Source organism: Petromyzon marinus, chromosome 10 (genome assembly GCF_048934315.1).
Source record: "Petromyzon marinus isolate PM22_M1 ecotype Great Lakes invasive population chromosome 10, UKy_Petmar_22M1.pri1.0, whole genome shotgun sequence".
NCBI lineage: Eukaryota > Metazoa > Chordata > Hyperoartia > Petromyzontiformes > Petromyzontidae > Petromyzon > Petromyzon marinus.
The window spans coordinates 7863515-7888936 of NC_133676.1; the positions used below are offsets into that span (position 1 = coordinate 7863515).

At 41.9% G+C, this 25422-nt stretch overlaps 1 protein-coding gene across 6 annotated transcripts in view; it reads left to right on the top strand.

The window, feature by feature from the left end:
• The window catches only part of LOC116940995 (acid-sensing ion channel 1-like), a 215036-nt gene that overhangs the window by 164083 nt on the left and 25531 nt on the right, over positions 1-25422 (top strand). For all 6 annotated transcript variants that reach the window (XM_032951511.2, XM_032951510.2, XM_032951508.2 and 3 more), the window contains 3 exons: positions 13028-13178; positions 20312-20439; positions 23424-23574. In XM_032951511.2, the coding sequence (XP_032807402.1) occupies positions 13028-13178; positions 20312-20439; positions 23424-23574 (430 nt within the window). The remainder of the gene's footprint in view (positions 1-13027; positions 13179-20311; positions 20440-23423; positions 23575-25422) is intronic.

Sequence of the window (25422 nt, forward strand, 5' to 3'; positions counted from 1 at the left end):
AGGTAGAAAAATAATAAAAAAAATGTTGTATTATTCTTTTATTATTTTTGTACCTACGTGACTTTACCGAAAGAACCCAAGTGTATGGATTCCTGCAGTCACGAAAGCTTCAAACCAAATGAATAACCTCTTAACATTAGAGTCTGCTCGTAATTACGGTAAACAAAGGTTTTGTACATCGTATATGATTGCAGTAACAGCAATAATCCTGAACAATGCATCCAGCGGTCTTCATAGGACAGTATGGTTGTTTCAAACAATTTGTGTAAAAGCACCCTCTAGGACGGCATGCAATAAAACTTGACCCTTGCGCTCGTGGTTCGTCATTCTTTAATTGGATATGTTCAATGTGGAAAAATAAGCGAGCGTTTGAGATTGGCTAAGAAAAGCACTATAAACAATAGTTCACTCCCTTAATCTAATTCTTTGAATATTTATCAAGGTCATGCTTTTTATAATTACTGCTGGCATTTCCATTTGCTTTTCGTGTGTTATTTTCCCTCGTAGAATTCGTATATCACCTGTGCACACGTACAATAGTGTTCATGGTGGTTTCGTGTATTTTAGGCCAGAATAATATAATTAACATCCTATAATATACATAAAATGCATGCATATGGTAATGTTATTTAAAATATTTATTTCCACGTGAATTCTGTTTAATGAGACTTTTTTTCACGTGTGTCTGAGTGTGCAGACGATCCCTAATTTTTAAATAATTATTTTTATTTGAGAGTGTTTTGCATTTAAATTATACATCATTTTGTAGCTCGATCTTTGGGGACGATATTCAATTTATTTTGATTCAGCGAGCAGTCTGCCACTTTGTGAATTATTAAAGAGTGATTTCGCTTTGTGTTAATTATTTTAAAATTCAATTACAATTTTCAATGTTAATTTTATTCATCATATTTTCATTTATATTTCTGCCTCTATTTAATGATACTGCGATTGGTATCCAACAAAACAAAAACAGGTTTTTTTCTGACTTTTAGGGTACATATTCACCAACTTGAAAACATTTTGACTTTTTTATTTATACATGTTTTATATTTAGAGTGTTCAATCATAACAAATAATTTGGAAAGCTGCTAAAATAACACTTTTGGTATTTATGAAACAAACATGTAATGGCCTTCAATAGCATTAAATTTTCATAATTTTCACATTCATGTTGACTAGGTCATTATCGGAAATGAGTTGGAAGATGGCCACAATTAGTGTCATCTCCGTATCAAAGACAAAGATCCCCCGTATAGCCTTAACAGGCTGCTGGGGCAAGTGCTATTAGCTAGCACATATGAAGGCCAGCACAGTACATGATTGGGTGGGTGGCCAGTACCACATGTGACTGCATTTGTCTCCCCAATAGCGATGTTTACACATCGCACCAGGTACTCATTTGAGACTGCGTCGACCTAGGGGATGCCCAGGACCTGTTCAGATAATCGTCACTGGTGATGGTCGTGAGCGGGAATCAAACTCGGGTCGCCAGACTTGTAGCGTCCGAGTGTTAACCGCTGCGCCATCGCTCCCCATCTTCACACCCAACACATGGACACAAACAATCACACGCAGACGGAGGGCCAAACAAATTTCTAGTCGCGTTGAATTTAAAATCATTCACTGATAATAAAACAGCCCACATGCAACATCAATCTTTTATATTCTGTAAATGCATTTCTGCTAGCTGTCTAAAATGTAACCGTCATCAACACACGTTCCTCAAAAATAAAACACACGGAGACTAGTTTTGCGTATATATAGAAAGAGGTTTTTTTTCTCTCTCCCTAATAAAAATTACATAAATTGTGAACAGGATCGAGCTGTTTTGCTGCATAATGGAGAATTTGCGGAGGTAATGTGTTTTTTGTTGTCAAGCTGCATGGCTGAGCTGCTCTTTAAAGATGTCCGCGTGTGTTTCTCGGCAGTGATTAATGTCTTCGTGCTTGGCGTTCTTGGCCAAACGGCCCACTCCGGTTAAAAAGCGACGGGACGCAGGCGCGGTGTTTATGTTATCGCAATAACGGTGCTGATCATTTACAGCAGTGCTGCCAAGCCCAGTTCCCATTTTGCGAGGGTGTTTCATTTCCCCATATGATCAACTTAATAATGCTTTGCCTTTTTGTTCTCCTGCCCACCATAACATCATTTCTGAACGGTAACATGACCACAAAAGTGAATGTGAAATATTGATTTTAAAAGTTATAACATTTACAGAGATGTTTACCGATTTACTTTGTTTGCCCAAAATACCGTCAGCTAATATCAAGTCATTTATTTTGTTGTGTGAGTAGTAAATAAACGGGGTGGTTTCACTTTTATTGTAAATAGCAGGGTTGTATGGGTCTGGTCCAATTGTACCTGATCAAGTGGTTTGGGCCAAGACTATGATCGGATTCCCAAATGAGTTGTTCCAATCCATGTTTCTGCAGATTTGATATATATCGGTTCAGTTGGTCCTATCTGAATAGATTTGGATCAGATTCTAATGATTAATTACAACAACAATAATGACAATAATAATTTCAACTTATAACGTGTGCAGTATCCACTCACTCTTGAAGAGAGAGAACGATCGAGAGAGACGTTTGGAGCAACCACAGACAAAGCAGCAAGGCGGCCACGTGGTAAGCCAGCACCAACATTGGCTGGCTTGCCAACAATTCTAGCATAGGAGGGTTGATCAAAACGTACCAAGACTACTTTTATTTCGACAAAAAGCTAAAGGACGACATGCCTAATCAAATGTATCTGTATCAAAGTCGTCTTCTCCCGATCGAACACGACAGTGATCCCAGCGGTCCTGACATTTGTCGAGGCATCCATGGTACTATTCTTTCGGGAAGCCTTTTAGGACCCGAGGTACATTTTGGATTATGGTATAATGAAACATTTTTACACTTAAATAACCACAAAAAAGTTTTGAGTAATTTTTTGTTGTTATTTAAGTTATTAAATGTCATTTATTTATTTACTCGTAAAAGCCTCACTGAGTGAGCCTCAAGACTTCTACATTGAGATGTTTGGTCAAATTATTTTACCATTTCAAACGGTGCTTTGAATTGTGGGACAGAAGAGGGTTATCTGGAGAAAGTCCACATACACGAGGGGATAGAGTCAAGGGTCAATACATACGGATTCATGAACCTAACCTGTACGCTGTCATCTCACCACCTTACAGCCCAGCAGGCTTGTGGGTTTCACTAATCTGTGTGATCCACCAACCCTTGCCTTCAAAGCAATGAGTCACAAAAGCATCTGCTACCACTCAATAAGACATGAACAAAAACATCGATTCAGAAATCTCGTATCTTGACCCCTCCAGCATCTTGTAAATTCTAAAACCAAACAATAGCAAACACAGAAGCCATTAGTGAAATAAATTGTTGCTTCCTGCAGTGACCATAATAATTGACAACTTTTGTCAGTCCACTGCTGGATGAAGGCCTCCCCATGCCGTTTCAGTCATATGGGTTATTTGACTATACTTCACCATGCTGGTCAGTGCCAATTGTTTCTGATGTTAGCCGTAACTGGGAATCCAACTCGGGTAACCAGTTTCATAGTGTAGAGTATAAACCACTACATCACCACTCAACCTGGAGCTGATACATATTCTGCATATTCAGATTATAATTCTAGAATCCCATCAACCGATCAAGCCTTGACCCAATTACCATCACAGTATAATCCACACTACGTCGATCCAGTGCACAAAACCTGTTCTGCCTTTAGTGAAAAATTCGGATGAATCCAAATTCCGAGCTAACCTGTGATGGTACACCCCAAGCAAAACACCCAGACTATTTTATTTGTTGTTAATATTTGTGATTGTCAAAGTTTCCTTAAAAAAACGTTTTACATTAGATTGCTTTTGACATGTTTTCAGTGCTGTTTCTCATTAAAAAAAACAGATTACCCTTCACATGCGGTACATCGCTTTTTAAAGTAAATGGTTTTAAATAAAAAATTCAAGACATGTGTGGTGTAAAAATAGCGTTTCATAATATATTTATCTGCATTCGCAGAAGGTATTTAAACAAGTAACATTCAAAGTGAAATTGCTTCACTTTTTCGGATTGTTGGGGCTTCAGCGAATGCATTCGCAGTATACATTTGAATACATTGCCTCACACTCTCCCCTTACCCTGTCATTGCATCAAATGAAAATGTTTAATGCAGCAGTCGCGTAGACACCCACATGTACCTTTTCAGCAAATCCTAAAAGCATTCCAGTACAAGTGTGGCGCTCTATACCTTTTTTACATTAGTGGTGCATGCGAGGCGTGGCGAGATTTCTTATTAATGCACCTTGATGGGAACTGGTACCGAGGCGTGAATTATGTGGGTGCACACGAGACGGTGGCTGAGAAGTGGTCGTGAGCGGCATCACTCCTGGCGCAAACGCACCCAGCGTTTTCCTCTACGAGCCGCGTTATCTCTCCAATGCACCTTCAAGCTGTACCGGGAGTCCTTCAGCATGATGCTCGACATAGCCCCCCGGCTGCTGGGAGCTTAACCAAGAAACTAATTGAGGAGCTGCATATGTCCTTCCTCGATTACTTAGCATCTGCCGGCCACTGCTCGTGTTTAATGCAGGCTAGGCGACTTGGTTTTGTGTCCAGCAAGAACGAGAACAACTAAGTTTTCATAGCTCAACATCAAATTGCTGCTGTTGCCATTTTAAGCCAATGTCAGTGTTTTCATATTTGCATCCAGAGACATAAACAGGGGGATGTGGCAATTATAACAAATACAATGGTGGAAATATCCCCCTCTACTTACTCTCCTTATTTTATTTTGATTGTGGCTGTTTTCCCAAGAAACCCATCCTATGGATCAAATGTCACTCATTGTGTAGCCACGCAACCGAGGCTTTGAGTGCCGTCCTCCAACCTGAGCGTGACTTTTCATTTAATTAGAAAACAAAGATTGAAAGTGATTTTGGAAGCAATCTAGCGATGTCACTGTGGTGTGACTGGCGTTCATCTCAAGGCATTGTCACTGCAATGACGTCTCTACAAGCCTACCTACGAGTTACTCTCAAGTAGGCGTATAGCGATGCATCAAATGACGCGTTATTTTAAATTATATACCAACGTTACATTTAGGCTAACAAAGCAAACGAAATTGTAAACATGAGACGTCAACAAAATAAACAATGGAAACGGCACAAAAGAAATCATGAAAATGAGACGAAATAATCGATTCTGGAATCAAATTGTCTCAATTCATACAATTAAGGGAGGTGAATTATCACTCTCTATAGAATTAATATACTCACTATATCTCTGCAACATCTTGAGATATGATCACATTATTTTACTACATACATCCAGATCGTATTGGAGTGTAAATTCTTTTTCTCATGAGCAAACCTTCAAACTCATATTGGACAGCCCTGGAGACACAGGCTCGGTACAAATCTACAAGATCGAGATCAAAGCTGTGTTTTTTCGGTTGCATCAATCTGTAAGATGGGCCTTGCCCCAAAGTGCCCCTTAGCTTGTACATCATGGTGATGCTCGCTGCTCCGTGAGATAGTTTACATTGTGTGGGATAATGTTTAATTTAGCCGCAGTGCAGCACATGAAGGCCCACTCTCACGAGGAGTGCCTTGTGATCTTTGCGATTCGCCAGCAAGCATATAGGAAAGCTGGGCTTAATATTGTCCTTTTGAAGGATGCGGCTCTTAAGGCTGCACCAGGCACAGAGCGAAGATGTTCGGTGGCCAGGGGGATGCCTCTAAGTGGTGGCTCACAATTCGGGGCCAGCAGGGCCAGGGCCCCAGAAGTGGCTGTGACGTGGCCCAGCGATGGTGCGCATTTGCTGCCTGTTGAAGAGGAACGCGATTCGAATCCGGCAGGCCACCCTGGTTATTGTTGCGGGTGTGTTAATCGTATAATGCTGCATGTCATCTGCTTCACAGTGGACGTTAAAGATATATCATCGCGTGCAAGCGTCACGGTAAAAATTTGCCGTGCTTTGAAAATAATATGCAAATGACTCAATAGAAATTACGCAAAGGAATTTTTGCCGTCTGCTGTGAAACTAACGCCTTCTTAGAAACTACGTACGTCTGTGATATAGAGCGCAATTGTGATAGTCTTATGCTATAATAATGGCGAGAATACCAAATGCACTAATCTATTATTACTCTTATTGTTAAGTGAAAATAGAAAAAGGACAAACACCTATAATGTACCCACAAGGCCGCGACTACCTCTAAACAAGCCCTGCTGTCCCCAGCGATGTTGCTGTGTGCATGCTTCCATTCGCACCTAAATTATGAATTTGTCTGCAAGGTGAAACGGGTTGCATCCACAGTGTAGTCAATGAGTAAAATACTTTGTCCACACCTGAGGAAACACCAGCACAACGGGCGTGAGTGCAAATGAGCATCTCCAAAGCTGATGAGGCCTAGCATCAGTGTAGGAGATTTTTAAATACTTTTACACTGGCATTAAAACATTTAAATGGTTTATTCTTTAAGTGAATGTGTTGTTTATTATCATTATTAATATCTATTTTTCTTCTTCTTCAGATGACATTTAAAAATTATAAAATTAAGTGACAAAAGACGAACGAGTTCAATTCGTTTTTATATACACTAAATAAGGAATCTGGAATTTAAAAAACGTCCCAAATTCATTTCAAATGATAATTCATGCATCATGCATTCATGTTAATGGCAGTCAAGTTTAAACGTGTTCAAATAATTCAAATAACCCAATATGATCTGTTAAAATAAATATAACTCTAAGTATATTGACTTTGGGCCACCCTGTATACATTTATATAAGACAAAAGCAAGATCCCTCCTATAACCTTAACAGACTATTGGGGCAAGTGCTGTTAGCGAGCACCCATGAAGGCGGGAACGGCACACGAGGGGGTGGGTGGCCAGCACCACGCCCGGCCGCCTTTGTCTCTCCAGAGTGGCAATGTTTACACATTGCACCAGGTACTCATTTTAGGCCGAGTCAACCAAGGGGAGGCCCAGGACCGATTCAGATAATCGTCACTAGTGTTGGCCGTGAGCGGGAATCACACTCGGATTGCCGGGTTCGTAGTGCAGCATGCTAACCTTTGCACTACTTTTTACAGATATATACACACACTTCACCAAACAGGTCATTGCATAGCCTGTACACTTCTCAGTTGTGTCGCGTGATGTTCGGCATGATGCCTGACGTTTCGCTCGACATTGCTGGCAAACTGAATTCCTTAGTTTTCTGAAACCATTCAGTTCCCGTAGTTCTGAGCACGTGCAATGCAACATCAGACATCATGTCAAACAACACACGATTGTGACCGGCAACCACATCCCAGAGCCGTACAGCAAACCCACAAAAATCATGCGCAGTACCGATTTAAAGTTGCATACATTTTATGATGTCGATGTTATTGAAAGCACGCACTGTATCGCATTGTTGATTTGTTCCATCTGGAATGCTTAGCAGTTAATATTTAGTTATACGCTTCAGGGCAATAGAGTGTAAATATTTAAATGTATTTTAAATGGAGAACGGCAGGAATGTTCACCGTTTATATGAATCATAATACTGAGGCAAATGTGTCCTGTCAGTATGTATAGTATTGTTAGGTTTTAAGGCAAAATTCGTAAAGTTTTATAGTTTGTTCTTTGTTATGCACCTTGGTAAATAACAAAATCCCAAGCGGAAACCATTTGATACCAATTGGGGAAAAAAACACAAGCCAAGGACCCAGTGCTGGATTTCCATTAATCATGGTAATGTTAGAGTAATTACACAAGTCACACGTATGTTAATTTATGGGCAGCACAATTGTACATCTTTACTCTTGCCGCGTGGGAAGTGGAGTCTTCAGTTCTCAGCCCAATGGCAGATCCTTGGCTGAAACTGCCTCCATCCTGTCCAGCTTTGAGCTTTCTTCTTCATCTCATTGCACGTCCCTCCCTCACCATCCCAACCTTCTGTCTTAACGTCATCAAGCAACATCTTTCTTCCTCTTGACCTCTTTCCCAACATTGTGAGGTGTATTCCGTCGGCGAAATGTGACTCATTTGGAAGTTTAATCAAGATTGGAAGACTGCTCGCGAAACACTGTTATGGGTTCGACTTAATTGAAGCAATGTTTCAAAAGTTATGGTTCCATGAGAACCGCCAAATTGCCTTCGGAGCCGTGCCGATCAGCCAAAAACTGTTGGCTGAAATGTAGTTAATTCAATTTGTTGTGTACATTAAGATCGCATTTTTTTTACTGCTGTCAATTGATGCTTACTTAGCCTTGGAGGGATACACACACACACATGTATTACCTGCATGTGGCCAATGAAACGTTGCTTGCATTAAGTACCTGTGATAAATTTGTGCACATATGTCAAAGAGCGTATTAGAATGCCTTTCGTTACCGTAATAGATTTACAAAATGGTGCAGCTTATAGCCTGCCACAATTTACAACAGCAAAATGCTTCGGTAAGGATTTTTTTTAAATATATATCGAACGGTACCAAATGAAATGTAATGGTTGTTGCCTGTGGTCAGTAATGATGGTTACACGTCAATTATATTTTATAGGGAAAGGTATCTAAAATAAATTGGTGTTGTTTATTCCCATGATGTTTACTGACACATGAAAGCACAAAACATTGCCTGGTTATTGGAATTATTTGGGCTCGAATGAGACTGAGAATGAGGAGGCTAATTTTGGGATTACTAATATATTCCTTGTTTATTTGTTCATTCACCCAATTTCATCCTGCATATAACAATATTGAATGTTAAGTGCAATTCCTTTCTTAAATTAGTATGACATATGAATACAAAAATACTGTAAAAGAATATGAGCAGCAGAGTTTATTTTTACATTAAAAAAGGCATAAAATCATATTCAATAAACTACTACAGTCCATGCTGTCAATCATAATACGCACATTAAAATTAGACCAATGTATTATTGCTTTACACGTTATTACGATGTTTAATATGCAACAATAATTATGTTTTACATATGTATAGATCCATGCTTTGTGACATGATCTCATTATTCTTTGGTTCGTGTGAGAATAGAATATATTCATATTCCTTAAGTCACCACAGGCAACTGGGCTTCATTTGTATTTAATATATAGAATTAGCTGCTTCGCCTTGTGATGGTTGTTTTTCTTCTTCTCCAGCACTGGGGCAGATGGTGTGTGTGTGTGTTATTTGATTAAGCATTTTTGAATATGACTCGAGGATGCGCTTTCGCTTCACCGGGGAGAGTGTCACAGGGGCCCCGCTGATAATGAAGCGGGCACTACTCGGTTTCATGCCTAGGCACACCTGGCTGCCTCTCAGCCTGGCGCTCTGCCTCCAGGCCTCCGCTGTGAAGTGACCCAGAGGGGGACACCATCCGGTGCCTAAAAGAGCGGTCGACCCTGCTGTGGCTACGATCACAGAGTGTAGGATTGAGATGTCCTGGGTGGTAATCTTTTTTTTATTTAATGTTATTTTCAGCACCAACGTTTTAACTGGCCGGGTGGCGCCAGTGATAGAGGGCACAGCTTGCAATAAATAGCAAGGTGGCAAGTTCATATCCTGGCCGGGGGTAAACTTAGGTCCTTATCCCTCTGCGGTTTATAAAATGAGTGCTGCTTTGTGTGGAATTTAGCAGTGTCTTGTGATATGGGGAGGCTAGCATTTCCCATAGTTGTGTGGCATATCTACCGCTGGTTTAGGGCTGTAAACAAGTAAAAGCATTGCTCCATTCTCAATGGAGTGAGTAACCACTTTTATCTTCTTACCCTTTTAAATACGTGTAATACATGAAGATGTTTAAGGATTTTCACAACAGGGATAATGTTGTTAAAAGCAAATGTATACCTGGTGGTCGTGAATCTTCCATTTGGGCAGGAATTAAGAGAACCAAAATTCATTTGATCATTCTCTATCATTGTATTTTATACACTCTTGCATGAAACCCCATATTGCTTTTGTTTAATTTAATTTATTTGTATGGAAATATTTGTCACCCTAACATTTAAAATGCTTTCTGAAAACAGTGCTGCATTAATCATGGCTGTCAAATAGTGAAACTCACAAGAGCCTCAGGTTACAACTCAACAATGCATCTAGACATGACCAAAATTGCAGTTTAGGCAGCCAGAACAAGGAGACATCTTGTATGAGTTGCAGTGGCCCAGTAAGACCATGATGTCTTGTTGATTGACACATAAGCTGCTTTTCTCAGTGTCGGACACGCACGTACTGGCAGATATAGCAATCTTTAAACACTCTAGTTGTCTTGATGGCCATAGCAGTTACCCCTGCGTGTTCTCTAAAATCCATAAAGTACCATCCTCAAAGACACCCAAATGTCAAATTGCTTACCCTGGCCTTACGTATTTTACAGAATGATATTTTGCCTCCAATGTCAATTGGCCTCTATTAGTTGTCGTTTTTCATTGGCGTACCTTGGGACCTTGCGGACCCCCCGCAGACTGATTAGCTTTTCACGCAGCTATAGGGGGTCTACAATCACAGGGTTGTGAACCGCTGCCCTAGGACTACGTGACCGGAATTTAAATTCGGATGTGAGCGCTGCCCGGTGGTCCTGCACTCTGCTTAATTCAGGTCACATTTGAGGTATTGCATGCGTACAGCAGACGATCTGTTCACAGAGCGAAATTCGGGCCCATTGCTCCAAGATTGCTCAATCTGAAAAGTACAAAGGCATCTATCATGAGTGTCACTTTTACAATTATCCCTGAGCGCCGTGCGCTCCCGCAGTTGTGTGCCACCTGACAACGGAAGCTCAGTGTCTATCAATAGGGCTATAACTTCCACAGATAGGCATGCGTGCAGCACGGCACGCTTATCTGTACAACAAGAGGGGATAAAATTTGATCCTATGCTACAGAAAAAAAACCACAAGAGCTGATAATCTTCCTTAGACAGCACACACAACTTGTTTTCTGGGCCAGTTCATGTGTGGATTTTAAAATAAATGTTTGCGCAAGACACGGATGGAAAGTTGTTCAACTCACTCGGCTTGGTTCAAAGTTGCCCTTAGGCGCAAGTGACAGATGGATTGGAAAGCCCACTGAGAATTTCATTTGAAAAAAAAATCTGTAATTTCACACTTCATTCAGCACAAATGGTTATGTCTGAAGTAAGAACCCAAGAAGAGAGGGATTCATGTGCTAAATGAATCAAGGGGATTGTAAAGACATGGAATTGTTCCTTGAAGTCTCTTCACGTCTACAAATAGATTTATTCTAAAAGGTGCGTTTATGTTATGTATTTTTACAGCTCACCGGTGCATACAGAGAAGAGTGGAGCACTGCTTGGTCCATCTGCAGTCTTACTTAATGGGAAATTGTTATTATGGGAATTTTTTTTTAACAAGAAACAACATCAACCAAAGTTGATGCGCTTTTCCTGCACATTGCATAATACCTTCAAATAACTCAGATACTCCCAGGGGCCTTTTGTGGGAACAATGATACTTAGAAAGTCTTTGCATTGGCCAAGCTCACAGTGCAATGCAAAGACTTCTGGGCAAAGTTATGAGGGGCTGTCATAAAGTTTGGGGAAACGTGACATTAAAAGTATGCCTATTACTTCATTGCTCAATGTATCGTGGAAACACTTCATGTCAGCAGAACTTCAAATCGGCTCACATTGAAGATATTTTAGCACCAACACTGCACTCTTCAAAAAGATTTCACTGCACTTGAGAGCTGCGTTTCTCAACCCCCATCCTCGCAACCCCCCCCCCCCCACGCCGCCCCATATTACCAGCTATCATGTGCATGCAATATGCATGTATGTACACTGCAGACCTTTGTCAATCCACTGCTGGATGAGGGCCTCTCCAAGCCTTGCTGATCGTGGGGGTTATTTAAACAAACTTTGCCCTCTGCTGTCCATCAAGCAGACCCGCAATTTATAGTCTCAGGTGATTGCTCATCCAAGAACTATCCATCCTCAACTCTGTTTAGCGTCCTAGATTTGACAAGATCAAGTGCATCCTGGAATGATTTGGTCATAAGCAGCTTGATTGAATTTAAGGATGGATGTAAAAAGATTGGTAGTCATGGTTAGTAGCGAGGACTGGAGTTGGGAAACGCTGTGTTAGAGTGCATTTCAGAGATGAATCTGTCAATGTTCATGCTTAAAGGAGTGTCTATTGACACCTATGGTGTGTGTCCGTCAGTTCTTCTTGCATATGGCTGCATGAATAGCAAGTTATTAGTCTATGCCCAGTCTAGTCATCCAGCAAATGGCTTTGGTTGATGTGCGGTGGATGCTTCGATGGCTCCATTGATATATTGGAAGTTTTCAGTGGATCACTGCTGTGTGGCCAATTGCATGCCGGGCTTTCATTGCATTTCCAACTTGTGAAGGTAGTCTGTGGATCTGCCATGGAAGGTGCAGATTCCAATTACATATGGTCCATTCTAGTTCAAATCCAAGATATTCTTCCCTGGGAGCCATCAGTTGAGCAAAAAGGGCCTAGGTTCCATTCCCAACTTGGGCGTCTTTCAGAGTGGAGTTTTCATGCTTTTTCTCCATGTTCTGCAGGTTTTTTCTCAGAGCTAAAACAAACCTTACAATATCACTTGTATTGCTGAAAATGTGCCTGCCTCAATTTGGATAAAATTTGGTATTGAAAAATCGTCAAAAATCGATGGACTTGAGCAATTTGTACTGATATACATTATTTATTCTTTGTATTTGTTTTAGTCACTTGCTTAGCTTTCCTATACTTTGCACTCCTATCGGTTTTGTATTGTTTGTTGTTGTAACTTTCTGACCTGCCCCTTACCGGAGTATTGAGGCTCGGTGAGGCTATCCTGGATAAACAATGACAATAATCAGTGACAGCAGCCATACCCACCATCACCACTGACAGCCACATCCACCCATGGTCCCTTACCTTCCACCATCACCACTGACAGCCACATCCACCCATGGGCCCTTACCTTGTACCATCACCACTGAAAGCCACATCCACCCGTGCAATGCCCCGTTTTGTGGTGCGTGTGGTGCCCAGGTGTACACCCGCTATGGGAAGTGCTATACGTTCAACTCGGGCAAGGGCGGGCGGCCGCTGCTGACAACGGTGAAAGGCGGCATGGGGAACGGCCTGGAGATCATGCTGGACATCCAGCAGGAAGAGTACCTTCCTGTGTGGGGCGAAAACGGTCAGTGCCAGCCACTGTTTTCACAACCGTCCCTCCTCACGCACCACACGCATCGAACCAGGCTGACGCACCACATTTTTGCACGGTTGGCTGTGTACGGTGTGAAAAAAGTTAATCGTACATACATTTACATCTTACAACTTTGACTGCAATACTGTTAGTACAAGACTTTAAAGCCAGTGGTGTAGATATCAAGTGTGCAGGCGGTGAAAATGCACCAGGGGCCCAGGCACTGAGCTACAAAGAGGGGGTCAATTGTACAGGGGGTCTCAATGTATTCCTTCTACCAGGTCTACCCCCGAGAGTCTGAAATTCACTCACCAATCTTCTGTCCCTGTTTAAGGCCGTGCTCAAGACCTTCCTCCTTCTCCTGTGCCTATCGCTGGCCGTCTTTTCTCCATGACATTTTTTTCTTAGCTTCTTATGTAGCGTATAGACATTCGTCATTGACGTCTTTTCAGTAGTCCCCCAAGAATAAGCATGTACCACATATTCTGTACAGCATCTTGAGATGCAAATGCATTCATATAATTAACAAATCCAAATTTCTATTGTGATTCATATTTATCTCCCCCTTTTTAGTGAGAATGCATCTTCTCACTTGCTGTCACATCTATCACAATTACTCCCCTCCACCCTCACCCCATACCTCTCTCGCTTCCTTTCCTCACATTCTGCCCTTCTCACTTCATTAACAAACACACATCGCGCAAACACAAACACAGTGATCTTTATTTAGTCTTAAAGACACACAAAGACAAATATTCCTAACCTTATAGATTGCTAGAGCAAATGCTACAGTGCATGGAGAGGAAATGTGATGAGCACCAAACTTAGCCGCCTTTGTTTCACCACTGCTGATTGTTCACATTCTGTAGCAAGTACTTATTTAAAGCTGAGTTGAATTAAAGGAGGTTTAGGACAGTTTCAGATACCACTTGTCACTTACATTAGCCACGACTGGGGTTCAAATTCAGGTGACCTGTTGTGCAGCGCATGGCAGATATACCACTGCACCACCGATCCAAGCGCATACATTGGATATACACCTCACTGCTGTTATTTACAGACCTTTATCAATCTACTGTGACATACTTTACCATTCTGGTCAGTGTTAGTAGAGTCGGGGGGGGGGGGGCAGGTTTAACTATCACTCGCCACTACTACAGTTAGCCGTGTCCAGGGTTAAAAGAATATCTCAGGTTGACGGGTTGATAGTACTGTGCAATGTCCTCTATGCCACCACTCTGCTCACTGTTACAAGTACAAACTGGAAAATACCAAAATAATAATTGTGAACTGCTATTTCCCAATGACATTTCAACACGAATGCTGATAGCGAAGTAAGTTTTTCTTTTAATTTGGCGCATTATTACTTGCATGGATTTTTTGTTGATGTCCACGACTTACCCTTTTCAAAGCATCTTAATAACACGAAACACCTAAAAGCCAGCATTTATTAGCATTACTGTGATGCTGCTAAATGTTCTTAATGCACAGTTTTTCTTTTATTGTCGTGGGTTTGCATGCTTTTTGTCTGTCCATGTGGTAATTACGCTCAGGCTAAGGCGAAAATTGGGACTTCAATGGAAATTAGACATATCTCAGCCATGCCTGCTAACTAAACCATCGAAAACGAGTCCAAAACTGAAAAGGATATTCTTTTTTGTGCTGCACAATTCATTTAAAAGCAACATTTTATTATTCCAGTACAGATGCAGGCATATTTATTTATACTGTGTGCATTGAGTTTCTGAACACATAATACGAAAATAAGCAACTGTGAAATGTAAATTAGTTTTGTGTGCGCACAACCATCAAATTTTATTCAATTCTAAGCAAGATTTTTGAAGGAACTAAGCCCTGAGTAACAACCTCTGAATTTTTCAATCGCTCGTGGCATTTTGTGTCGCGATTAGGTGTGCGCATGGGGTGGCAAATGGCTTTGCCTCTCTCCGGAGATATAAGAAACACTCCCAGCACTCTGCATCAATGCTTCCTCATGTCGCCACCACAACAGGCATTACTGGTGCGGAATGTTCTTGCAATTAGCCGACGGTCATGCCACGCTTTGCAGCAGTAGGGGGGACAGATTTGTGGGTGCCTTGCACCACGGCTCCAGCTTAGATTTTCTGTCGGAACAGTTGGTCCGCAGAACGATTAATTTGATCAGTAACAGCCCAAGGTTATTTCCGTTACTTGCTGAAGCATTTTGAGCTTTTTAAAAAAAAAAGATTGCTCAGTTATAATACCTTTAGATTTTAATATTTTTATGTTTTTGTGCAGTTTCATCTGAATTTATATGAAGCCATGGGCTCTGTTAAAAGTGGAATGGGGCCCCTCACACTTGAAATCGGTGCGTGCTGGGTCACGTGTTCAAGTGAACCCCCTTGCGATGGGAAACGCACCCAGTTTTCTCTCTTAGAAGAGTTGCACCACTCAACATTTTTTTTTAAGAACTAAGAAACCGCGAGGTCAAGGGTATTCACACAGCTCCACCAATAATCCCGGCTCAAGAACATAATACCACAGCACCGCCACATTATTCCTATTTAAATAGCTATTCATGTTCAATTTTAATTTCATTGCCATGATTATTTTCACGTTATTTTTGTAATCAGTGTATGGCGTTAAGTGTCTCTCAATTGTATGTATGTTTTGTGCTATTTCTCATATATTTAAAAAATATTTGTGAACATAAAGAGACCCGAAAGAACGTTATGTCATGCAGTCAGCGACTCTTGTTCCATAAGCTTCTAGAGAATGTAGCTCCAATGCGCTTCTTTTTGTGGAGTATCTGCCTTGTCCAGTTCTTACGTCAGAAGCCAATCAGGGGGTTGCTTCCTACAACAGGGCACGTGCTTTTTTATTGCACGGTATAAATGCAATGTACAATTTGGATTTATATCGTGTCTAGATGCAAGCACATCTTACGGCACTGTACAGAACGAGCAGATTTATTTTTATTGACAGGAAGTTATAGTCATAGGCAGAGGTAAAAAAATAAAGGTATTGAGCCTGGACTTGAAATAGGGGCAAGGGGGTCAGGATGGACAGCTGCGAAAAAATATATTTCCAGACTCTGAAGGCAGCAAAGGTTTATTAGGGGCTTCAACAACAAACCGTTTTCGTTGCTAGAGAGTGCGTGCAGGAGTTTATGAAAGATCTCGAAGATGATGAGATGAAGAGGCTTATTTAAGCGTCTCCAGAAATTTCTGTTTTGCAACACCGTTTATTGCTTTAGATAACATCAGCACCCAATGTCAACGTGCAGTTGTAGTTTTCGAAATAATTTCTCGTGAAAGGGCATTTCAGTGTTGATGAACGTACATACACAGCACAAAGCCTCACGGACAAAAGTTATTTTACATGGTGCCTAAATCTCCCATAATTACTCCCATGAAGCCATGGGGACTCTAGCATAGGTGTAAATATCACAAACAAACCAGCGTGTATTGTACCCTCTTTTGGCACAAAGCTCACTTCCTGCAGCAATCACCTGGTGGTTATCTGTGTGGCCCCAACTCAAGCCTGCTCATGGCCTCCCACCTGAAAAGGTTCATCATCTTACCCTTGTAAAAACAACCACCAGTACCAGCACACGCATCTGTCCTGATCCCACCAAGCAGCTACAGGCCTGAAGGGGACACAATAACACCATGGCTCATTGGATTTCTTAATTATACCCATACCAGCGCGATGGCCATGTCGTGCGGAGGAAAGGGTCATAATGTTGTAAATGGCATTTCTGCAATAGAGTCAATGATTTATTTGGATTTTCATAGCAACGTTGGACTAAAACATCTGATTAATGGGCCCAATTACCCTGGTCGTCTTGGGGAAAAAATGTGCGCTCGTAAATCAGAGGCAATTTGTGAAGTAAAAAAAAACATTACAGTGTTTACATTGTTTTCATGTCTAAAATGACACATTAGTGCAGACGTTTAGTAAACACGTTTATAAAATGGGAGTAACTCACATTGGGTGGTATTTGTTTGATTTATACGTATCTTAATTTGAGAATTTAATTGACGTGTTTAGAGGTTTTACCAGGGCTGTCGGCCTGTAGGGTCTTAGAAAGCAACCGTTTCCAATTGGGGTTTCCCCTGAATAAGTGAAATGGTTTTGCATGAATATCTTAAGTTTGCCCGAAGCCTTGGTGATTATCGCTTTAGGCTAGCAGGGGAGAGCAGCTGCCAATCATACACACCTGTGCCTGATTGTCCAAATATTATCATTCTAATGCTTCGAGAGATGTGATTTTTTCCTTTCTGCAATAGTTTTTAGATATTTACCTCAAAACAATCTAATGTGCTAGCACACTATCAAGCTTTCGCATGTGTTCCTGACTGCGGTTCTTGGAGCCTTTGGGTTTCTCTTTGAGAGAAAACTAAAACAGTCAAAACGTCGTGATTTTTGTTGTTTTATTTTTTACCTACGTGACTTTGCCGAATGGAACCAAAGAGTATAGTCAAAACATATATTTAGAAATATCCACCAAGTGACAAAAAACAATCAATGAAGGCTCTGTGTTCTTCTCTGCTGTTCCTGGACTTGTGCCTATCAAGTAATCATCTATTGACACTGAACTACTGAGGGATAAATGTGCAGGCTAGGGCAAGGCATGTGAACTGAAGGGATGCTAGCCAGTGGTCGAGGAGAGTGACAGTGGAAGCTATAGGAGGAAACGCTGCCGAGAGGTCATCTGCCTTGGAAATGGAGCAATGAAATCAACTCGTGTGCTGTTTTTGAGAGATGGTTTGAGTGTCTTGAACAAACTAATAATATTGTTGAAGTGAAATATTGAGGTAATATTAAGTTCATTTTGAGGTAGATATATTGGTGCGTGGTCTGTTTTGAGTAATATGCACGTATCAGGGTACATTAGAAAAACATATATATTAGTCAAGCAACGACCTTAATTTGATCTCCCCTCTATTAAAATTAATTTTATTACATTTTTACTTAAAACTTTCGTGACTGCAGGAATTCAAATTCTTTGGTTATTTCGGTAAAGTCACGTAGATAGAAGAAAAATAATAATTACAAATAAAGTGAATAAAAAAAATAAACACTAATGTAGACTGTAGCCTGGTTCTTAATCGGAGTGAGTGTACTGGCAATCTATAATGTAGACTGTAGCCTGGTTATTAAGTTTGGTGAGTGTACTGGCAATCTATAATGTAGACTGTAGCCTGGTTATTAAGTTTGGTGAGTGTACTGGTAGTCTATAATGTAGACTGTAGCCTGGTTATTAAGTTTGGTGAGTGTACTGGTAGTCTATAATGTAGACTGTAGCCTGGTTCGTAACCTCAGTGAGCGTACTGGCAGTCTTTCATATAGACTTATTATTGGTTCTTTCAGTAATACAAATAAAAACCACGACGTTTCGATCGCAACACAAGCGGGCATCATCAGGAATGGGCGTAGCCCAAGTGTGTCAGCAGAATGCCGGGGCAGCTTATGTTAATGTAGGAGACACAAACAACTACACAAATCAAAGGGCCGCCAGGCAATCATTGCACCTCGCTTCACACACCCACGCGGCTGACGGTGGAGGTTGACAAGAAAACGCAAATCAAGTCATGACCCAAAGTGGTTGATGACATCTATCCAATGATTGCTGAGTTTATAACCATCCTTTTGGGTGAAATTGTGTCTGTGTCTGTATATATGGATGGCTTCATGAATGAATCTTTGTTCATAGCCAGTAGGCTTTCAAAGTACCATCGTCTTAGAGAAATAAATTTCGTGTGAGCCAGCCACATTAAAATAATGATCAGCCACGGCAGACGTATTGGTCATACCGTGTTTCAAATCTGCCTTATGCTCATGAACAAGACATGTCGTTTAGTTTCCCAAATGTAACTGCTACCGCAGATACAGCTTAGTTTGTAGACGCTGGGATATTGCATGTCAGGAATCTTGTCCTTCACAGATGGGATCAGATCACAAATTGTATGTACTGTGTTAAATCGGACCTGGATCTTGTGTTTGTTCATGATTTTGGAAATATTTTTGGTTACCTCTGTTATGCATGGCAAGGTGATGGTTTTGATTGCATCCTCAGATGGCTCCTTCCTCACGGTTGGGGTGATGGCTTTGCGGATTGTGTAGTCAGAATGTCCACTCGCATTGAGAGCTTGGTGTACGTGTTTGGGTTCACTGGTTAGGTGTTCATGGTCGGAGATACATTGAGATACATTGAGCTCTATGGTGTATCGTTTTGATGAGGGAATTCTTCTGGGATGGATGGTGGTGGGAATCAGGTTTTAGGTAGGCGTCAGTATGGGTTATTGTTTTTATTATTTTTAGTTTATTTTTATTATTTTGATTCACTTTCTTTTTTATTATAATTTTGCTATCTACGTGACTTTACCGAAAGAACCAAAAAATATTAATTTTATTCTATTCTATTTCGGATTGATATTCTATTATATTTCCAATCTCGTGCTGCAGAGAGAAATGCGCAGAGATATGTACGACCATTTTAATAAGCGCTTTCATAGAGCCCAGCGGTACTGTTCGTCTTTAAGACTACCTATTAACGCACACCCTTGATCTGTAGATTGCATTTGAATTGGTATTTTAAGCTTAAAGTTGTTATTTTATCACAGGTGCAAGAATTTTTTAAAAGTCAATTCAGGAAACTTCACGTGGTTTAATTTCAGTATGTGTAAGAAATTATACCTATCAAAAAGTGACATTTGCATGGAATGAGACAGTACCAGTAGATAATTATCTGATGTGCCTTCGGGTTGTACCTTGTATTTTTGGCGGCGTGATGTCTGACGTTTTGCTCGTTCTGGAACTGAACTGAGTTTTGGTGCAAGTGCTGTTTGTTCAGGAACTGAAATTAGTTTTCTGAAGAAAGCTCACATCATGTGGAGCGAAACACGAACATGGTGCCAAACAACACAGAGGTAGAAACCAGAAAACACATCAGGGAGCTGTACAACACAACCGCAGAAACCCACGCAGCTGTGATACCAGTGGATTCTAACATTGCCTTTGGACAGCAGTCTTTTCATATATACCCCGAGTCTCTTGATACCCTGGCAGGGCCATATTGCTGTGTTATGCATTGTGTTATTAAGCCATCGGGGACTTTTGACATGTTGCTGTTGCTGCAGACGAGACTTCGTTTGAGGCCGGGATTAAGGTGCAGATCCACAGCCAGGACGAGCCTCCGCTCATCGACCAACTGGGCTTTGGCGTCTCGCCAGGCTTCCAGACGTTCGTGTCGTGCCAAGAGCAGCGGGTGAGTTCGGTGCGACGGCGACAAGTGCCAGGAATGCAAAAGCCCCCCCGATTGAACGCATCGACCACACAACCCGGGCACACGCTCGGACATATGTGCGCAAAGTACGTGCGGAGAGCTACGCGTGGGCACAAATCGCGCCATGCTTACGCAACTCACGATCACAAACACACACACGCGAGCTACACAAGCACACGTTGACAATGTACGCTCGCAACCACGCGCGCGCCTTCACACGTGCTCACAGCCGCAATCCAATACGTATCCTGTAATGTTTTTTTTTTTACACACAGCACATGACCTGTGTGTGTGTGTGTTCTGCAAATATTACCGTGGTGATGCGACTGACGCGTAAGCCTCAGAGGTCTTTCTGCAGGGAACACTTGCTTAGACGCCCTGTGTGTGTAACTAAGGGAAGTAATAAAATAGCCACTCCAGGGGCTACTCATGTAATCCAGGCAGAGGTGCCATCACGTGGATATAACGCGGCCCAACGTCATTCATTACAGTATTCGACAAGGCCGGGGCTAAATAAAGAGAAGGGAGAGAAGCACATTCATCAGGATCCCCTGCTGGGCCACATCCTTCTTGATACACTCTTTAGGATCTGCCAATGGCAGCACAGTCCTCAGACACAAACGCTGGGGTATTGTCTGCATATAACTCTCAGCTCCTCGTGGCCACTTAGAATTGGCCCGTGAACATGCCCAATATAGGTGTAACGTTGCATTGATTAAAATGTATTATCGACTCTTAATACTACTACGACTACAGTAAGTAGGCATTCTTGCTTTGCGATGTTTAGCTGTCTGAAACGTTATGGGGTTTTGAAGTACATGACATGAAACCACATCAGAGAGATATCGATATTTTAAGCTCTCCATACTTGCTTCAAATTGAGTGTTTTTTTAATTCCTTTATGTTGTTTGTACATGACGCTTCCAGCCACTGAAGTCCATTACAATTAAGCACATACTTAATTTGTTATATATATGCTTATATCAAGACAATTAATTTAAGAACTAGGTGGTTTAATTGCTATACCCCCCAACGCTTACATTAACAATACTAAACCGGAAATATTTTGATGATGCAGAAATAAGTTATGATGTGTACTTGTTGCCAGTACTCTGGCAAATATTTGTTGGCTCAGAAGAGCAGTGGATAATTTATACTGTTGAGGCAAAGACCCCACTTCATATAGATGTCTTCATTGGGCATTAACTTTACCATTTGTGTGTAAGTCGGACATTAAACCAGGGAAATACTAATAAGCCACATTATCCAAATGTTAAGGTTACTGTATATTTGTATGGGTGTAATGATTGTATTTAAAGCACCATTCAATTTACTGATGATGTACAGTAATGCCATATGATGATGATGATAATATATTACAATAGTATATTATTATAACGTGTCAATCCACTGCTGGATGAAGGCCTCCTCACGCCATGTCGAACATGAGGGTTGGTTGACCAAACTTCACCGCACTGGTCAGGACGTGTTGGAGAAGGGGAGAGAGGGCCAGAAATTGTTCAGATATCACACGGCATCGATGTTAGCCTTGGCTGAGAATTTAATTCAGGTTCGTTGGATTCATAAAGCAGTGCAACACTGCATCACAATATTAGTACAGGGACTCCTCCACTTATGAACATTCGACTTCCGAACTTTCAGAGATATAAACACACCTGTCCGTATGTCTAGTTGCCTGTTCGGACTGAGAGTTATAAGTTCAACCGCTGCACAATCGATGGCAGTGGTGGAATCTACATCTGCAGAACATGAAGAGCCAATGGCATCTATATCTACAGGAGAGTATACATTTTAAAGCCATTCCCCGTGTTTAGTGTACATGCCCGTACAGCGTTTGGAATTCGACAGGAGTAAAGTTACGAACAGACTCCTGGAACATAACTCGTTCGTAAATAGAGGAGTCTCTGTAACTGAAATTAAAAGTATGCAATGCTTAGCAGCATGTATTAGCTTTGAATGTCTGATTTTCCAAAATATGTTTCCACTCATTCACCATCCTCTAAATCTGTTGATTAGAAGACAATTTAAATACAGTTCTTATGACCAAGTGCCTTACCCACCAAGGATGAAAACGCATTACACACATGTGAATGCAGAGAAACTGTGTTTAACATTCCGTTAAAGGTATATTAATCGATTTAGCGTGTGATCAACATCTATTTAAATATGGGCTGAGGTTAAAGTAATTGAAACATGATTAATCTTGGGTGTTTTTTCCAACCCTGGCGGTGTAGCGAACGGCCACTGCTGCCCGATTTCCACCAGCGAGTCTTAGCATCCGTTACGTGGCTGTAATCTTTTAACAAATGGAAAATTTCCATGCAAATTAAACAATGATTTATGACTGTGTCCGGGTATATCTGGTAGTATGAGATACACAAGCACACACACAAGGTTAGTAAACAGGCCTGGTCTGTCCAAAGGAAAAGTCTGTGAAACGGCACCTCAGGCAACTGTGAAATAAATATTTAAGTACGACCTGCAAGTTTTTAGCGAGTTTACACAAATATATCACTTTTAGATGAGTAAAATGAAACAAATCACCGATTGTTAATTATTCTTCCTCGGGCTATGCATCACAGCCTCGAGTGTCGATGTGCGACTTATCAGTGACGAACAAATAAAGCAATAAAATATCTAATTTTCTGTCAGCATTTGCAGATACAATTCCAGCAGGCCACTCAACAGAAATGGGCTGTTGGTTCTATTGATCGTCAGGAAATGGGTGATAATTACACGTCATAGTTTGTGTTCACATTTTTTTCTCCGTTGTCCCCGTACAACCTTCCCCCTCCCGCCACCCATCCTGTATTCGCAACCCCCCCCCCCATCACTTCACTCACTATCCCGACAAATTGTATCCCATTTCATTCGTCGCAATTCCCACGTCAACAACAACCACGTGCCCTTTTCTCTGCCTTCCCGACCGACCCCCCCCCCCGCAGCTGATTTATCTTCCGCCGCCGTGGGGCGACTGTAAGAGCACGCCCATCTCCTCGGACTTCTTCGAGACGTACAGCATCACAGCGTGTCGCATCGACTGCGAGACGCGATACCTGGTCGAAAATTGCAATTGTCGTATGGTGCACATGCCCGGTGAGCCATGTGTCCGTGCGTCCAGGCCTGCAGAGATGTTAACTACCTCACCTGGTATACAGGAGGTCGTGGGTTCGATCCCGACCCTGACGCATGTTGTATATTTGGAGTTTGCATGTTCTCTTCCCACGGTTGCATGGATTTTTCTCCAGGTCCTCGGGGGTTTCCCTCCACGTTTAGAAACATGCGTTGAGAGTATTTGACTGCTATAAATGTACACATGAGCTATCATTTGTGGCCAAGTCGCTTCTTTAAAAGAGCTATATAGCTTGGTGGGTCTTACCTGGTGAAATAAAAAAAATAAGTAAATAAAATAGTACAGAAAGACAGAGCCGAGGTCACCACAAAAGGCGCACATGGATCGATGGATGAAATGCACCTTACAAGTGTAAATTATCATTGTTATTTACCATTGCCCTACTCCCCTAATGCTCTGTTGTAACCCTGTGCCAAGGCATCCCCCCTTCCCCACCTCTGTCCACTGAGCAGCATGGATTGGGTGGACCTCAGTTTAGTCGCTCAGCAGAGTGCACGTGGTGGGGTAAAGTGTGGGTACTCCCACCTCTACCAAGACGTCTGGCTCGTGTGGAAGAGTAGACCAATATTCCCCGAGATGGGCTCTCTCGAGCTGCCTTGAGTGGAGGCCCATCCACCAGCAGTAGTGTGAGCGAGCAATTTCAGAGCTGCACCTTGACCTTCACAACTTGACCTTCACACCTTAGCTTTGTGTGCATAGCTGACCCATGTAAGTGCTTGCTGACGTCCCACAGGATGCCCGAGCCAAACAGGTTGAACTGTGCGCATCAAATGAACAGATGCTAAACAAACGTGTAATGTGAATTTCTTAGTGTAGGCCCCAGAGCTGCACGTAACACATCGTACCCCTTCCCGCTCAGCGTTGCTGCCGCGTGACATGTGTTCAGATGTGCCATCGCATAATTCCCTTCAATTTAGGACTCTCACTGAGTCCCCCACAGGGACCAAAATGATGATTGATATCTACGCACTCGCACACGCACAACACTCCACTTGCATTACTCAGCCCGCCTCACAAAGGAGAGAAGACGTCTCATCGGCATGCGTCCAGTGGCGAGCGGTGGGCGAATAATATTGGTGGTGAAGATAAACCCGTGGACATAGGGGGAGCGGGGGGAGCGGCCGATGGAGGGGCAGTGAGCTGGCCGTGCGTAGTTTTAAAATGTTTAAAACGAGCGGGAAAGTTTGTTCGCGTTTCTTTTTATTGTATTTATTCACTCGTTAGTCCCAATCCCATCGACCCCCCCTATTGACAAGCTACCGCTACGTCGGTCGATTTCTCTGTTGCTGATCCCCCCCCACCCCACTGCCGTCAGTACTCCAGTGATAAGCCATTCAACCTACTAGAGCTCACTTGTGAAATGTATACCATTTTCAATCAAATTGACAAGTTGCCAGGAAACGCATCGCCCAGCAGTCATCGTGGCGATGCGCAATGCTTCTCAATCGCAGAATAATCATGAGCGAAGGCATGGGGAGCACCATCTTTCCCACCATCAAATACGGATAACAGACTGCAACTTACACAAAGAAACTGTTTAGCTGCGTGAAACAAATAACATTTTTACTTATTCATGCACTGGTCATGCATAATCCATGCCACTGTTTATGAATTATTCATGCACGGTTGTAATATTTCAGTCGCGAGAACCCTTCTTCGTCACAGTTGGGTTTTTGTGTGGGTCATTCACACCTGGAGTTGCTTTCATTTGTAGCCATAGACAGATCAAGTGAGGGGGGGGGGGTAAAATCGGCTGTCCTACTGGTCGTTTTCTCAACTGTTAACACCCACACTTGTGCTGCTTCCTCCAT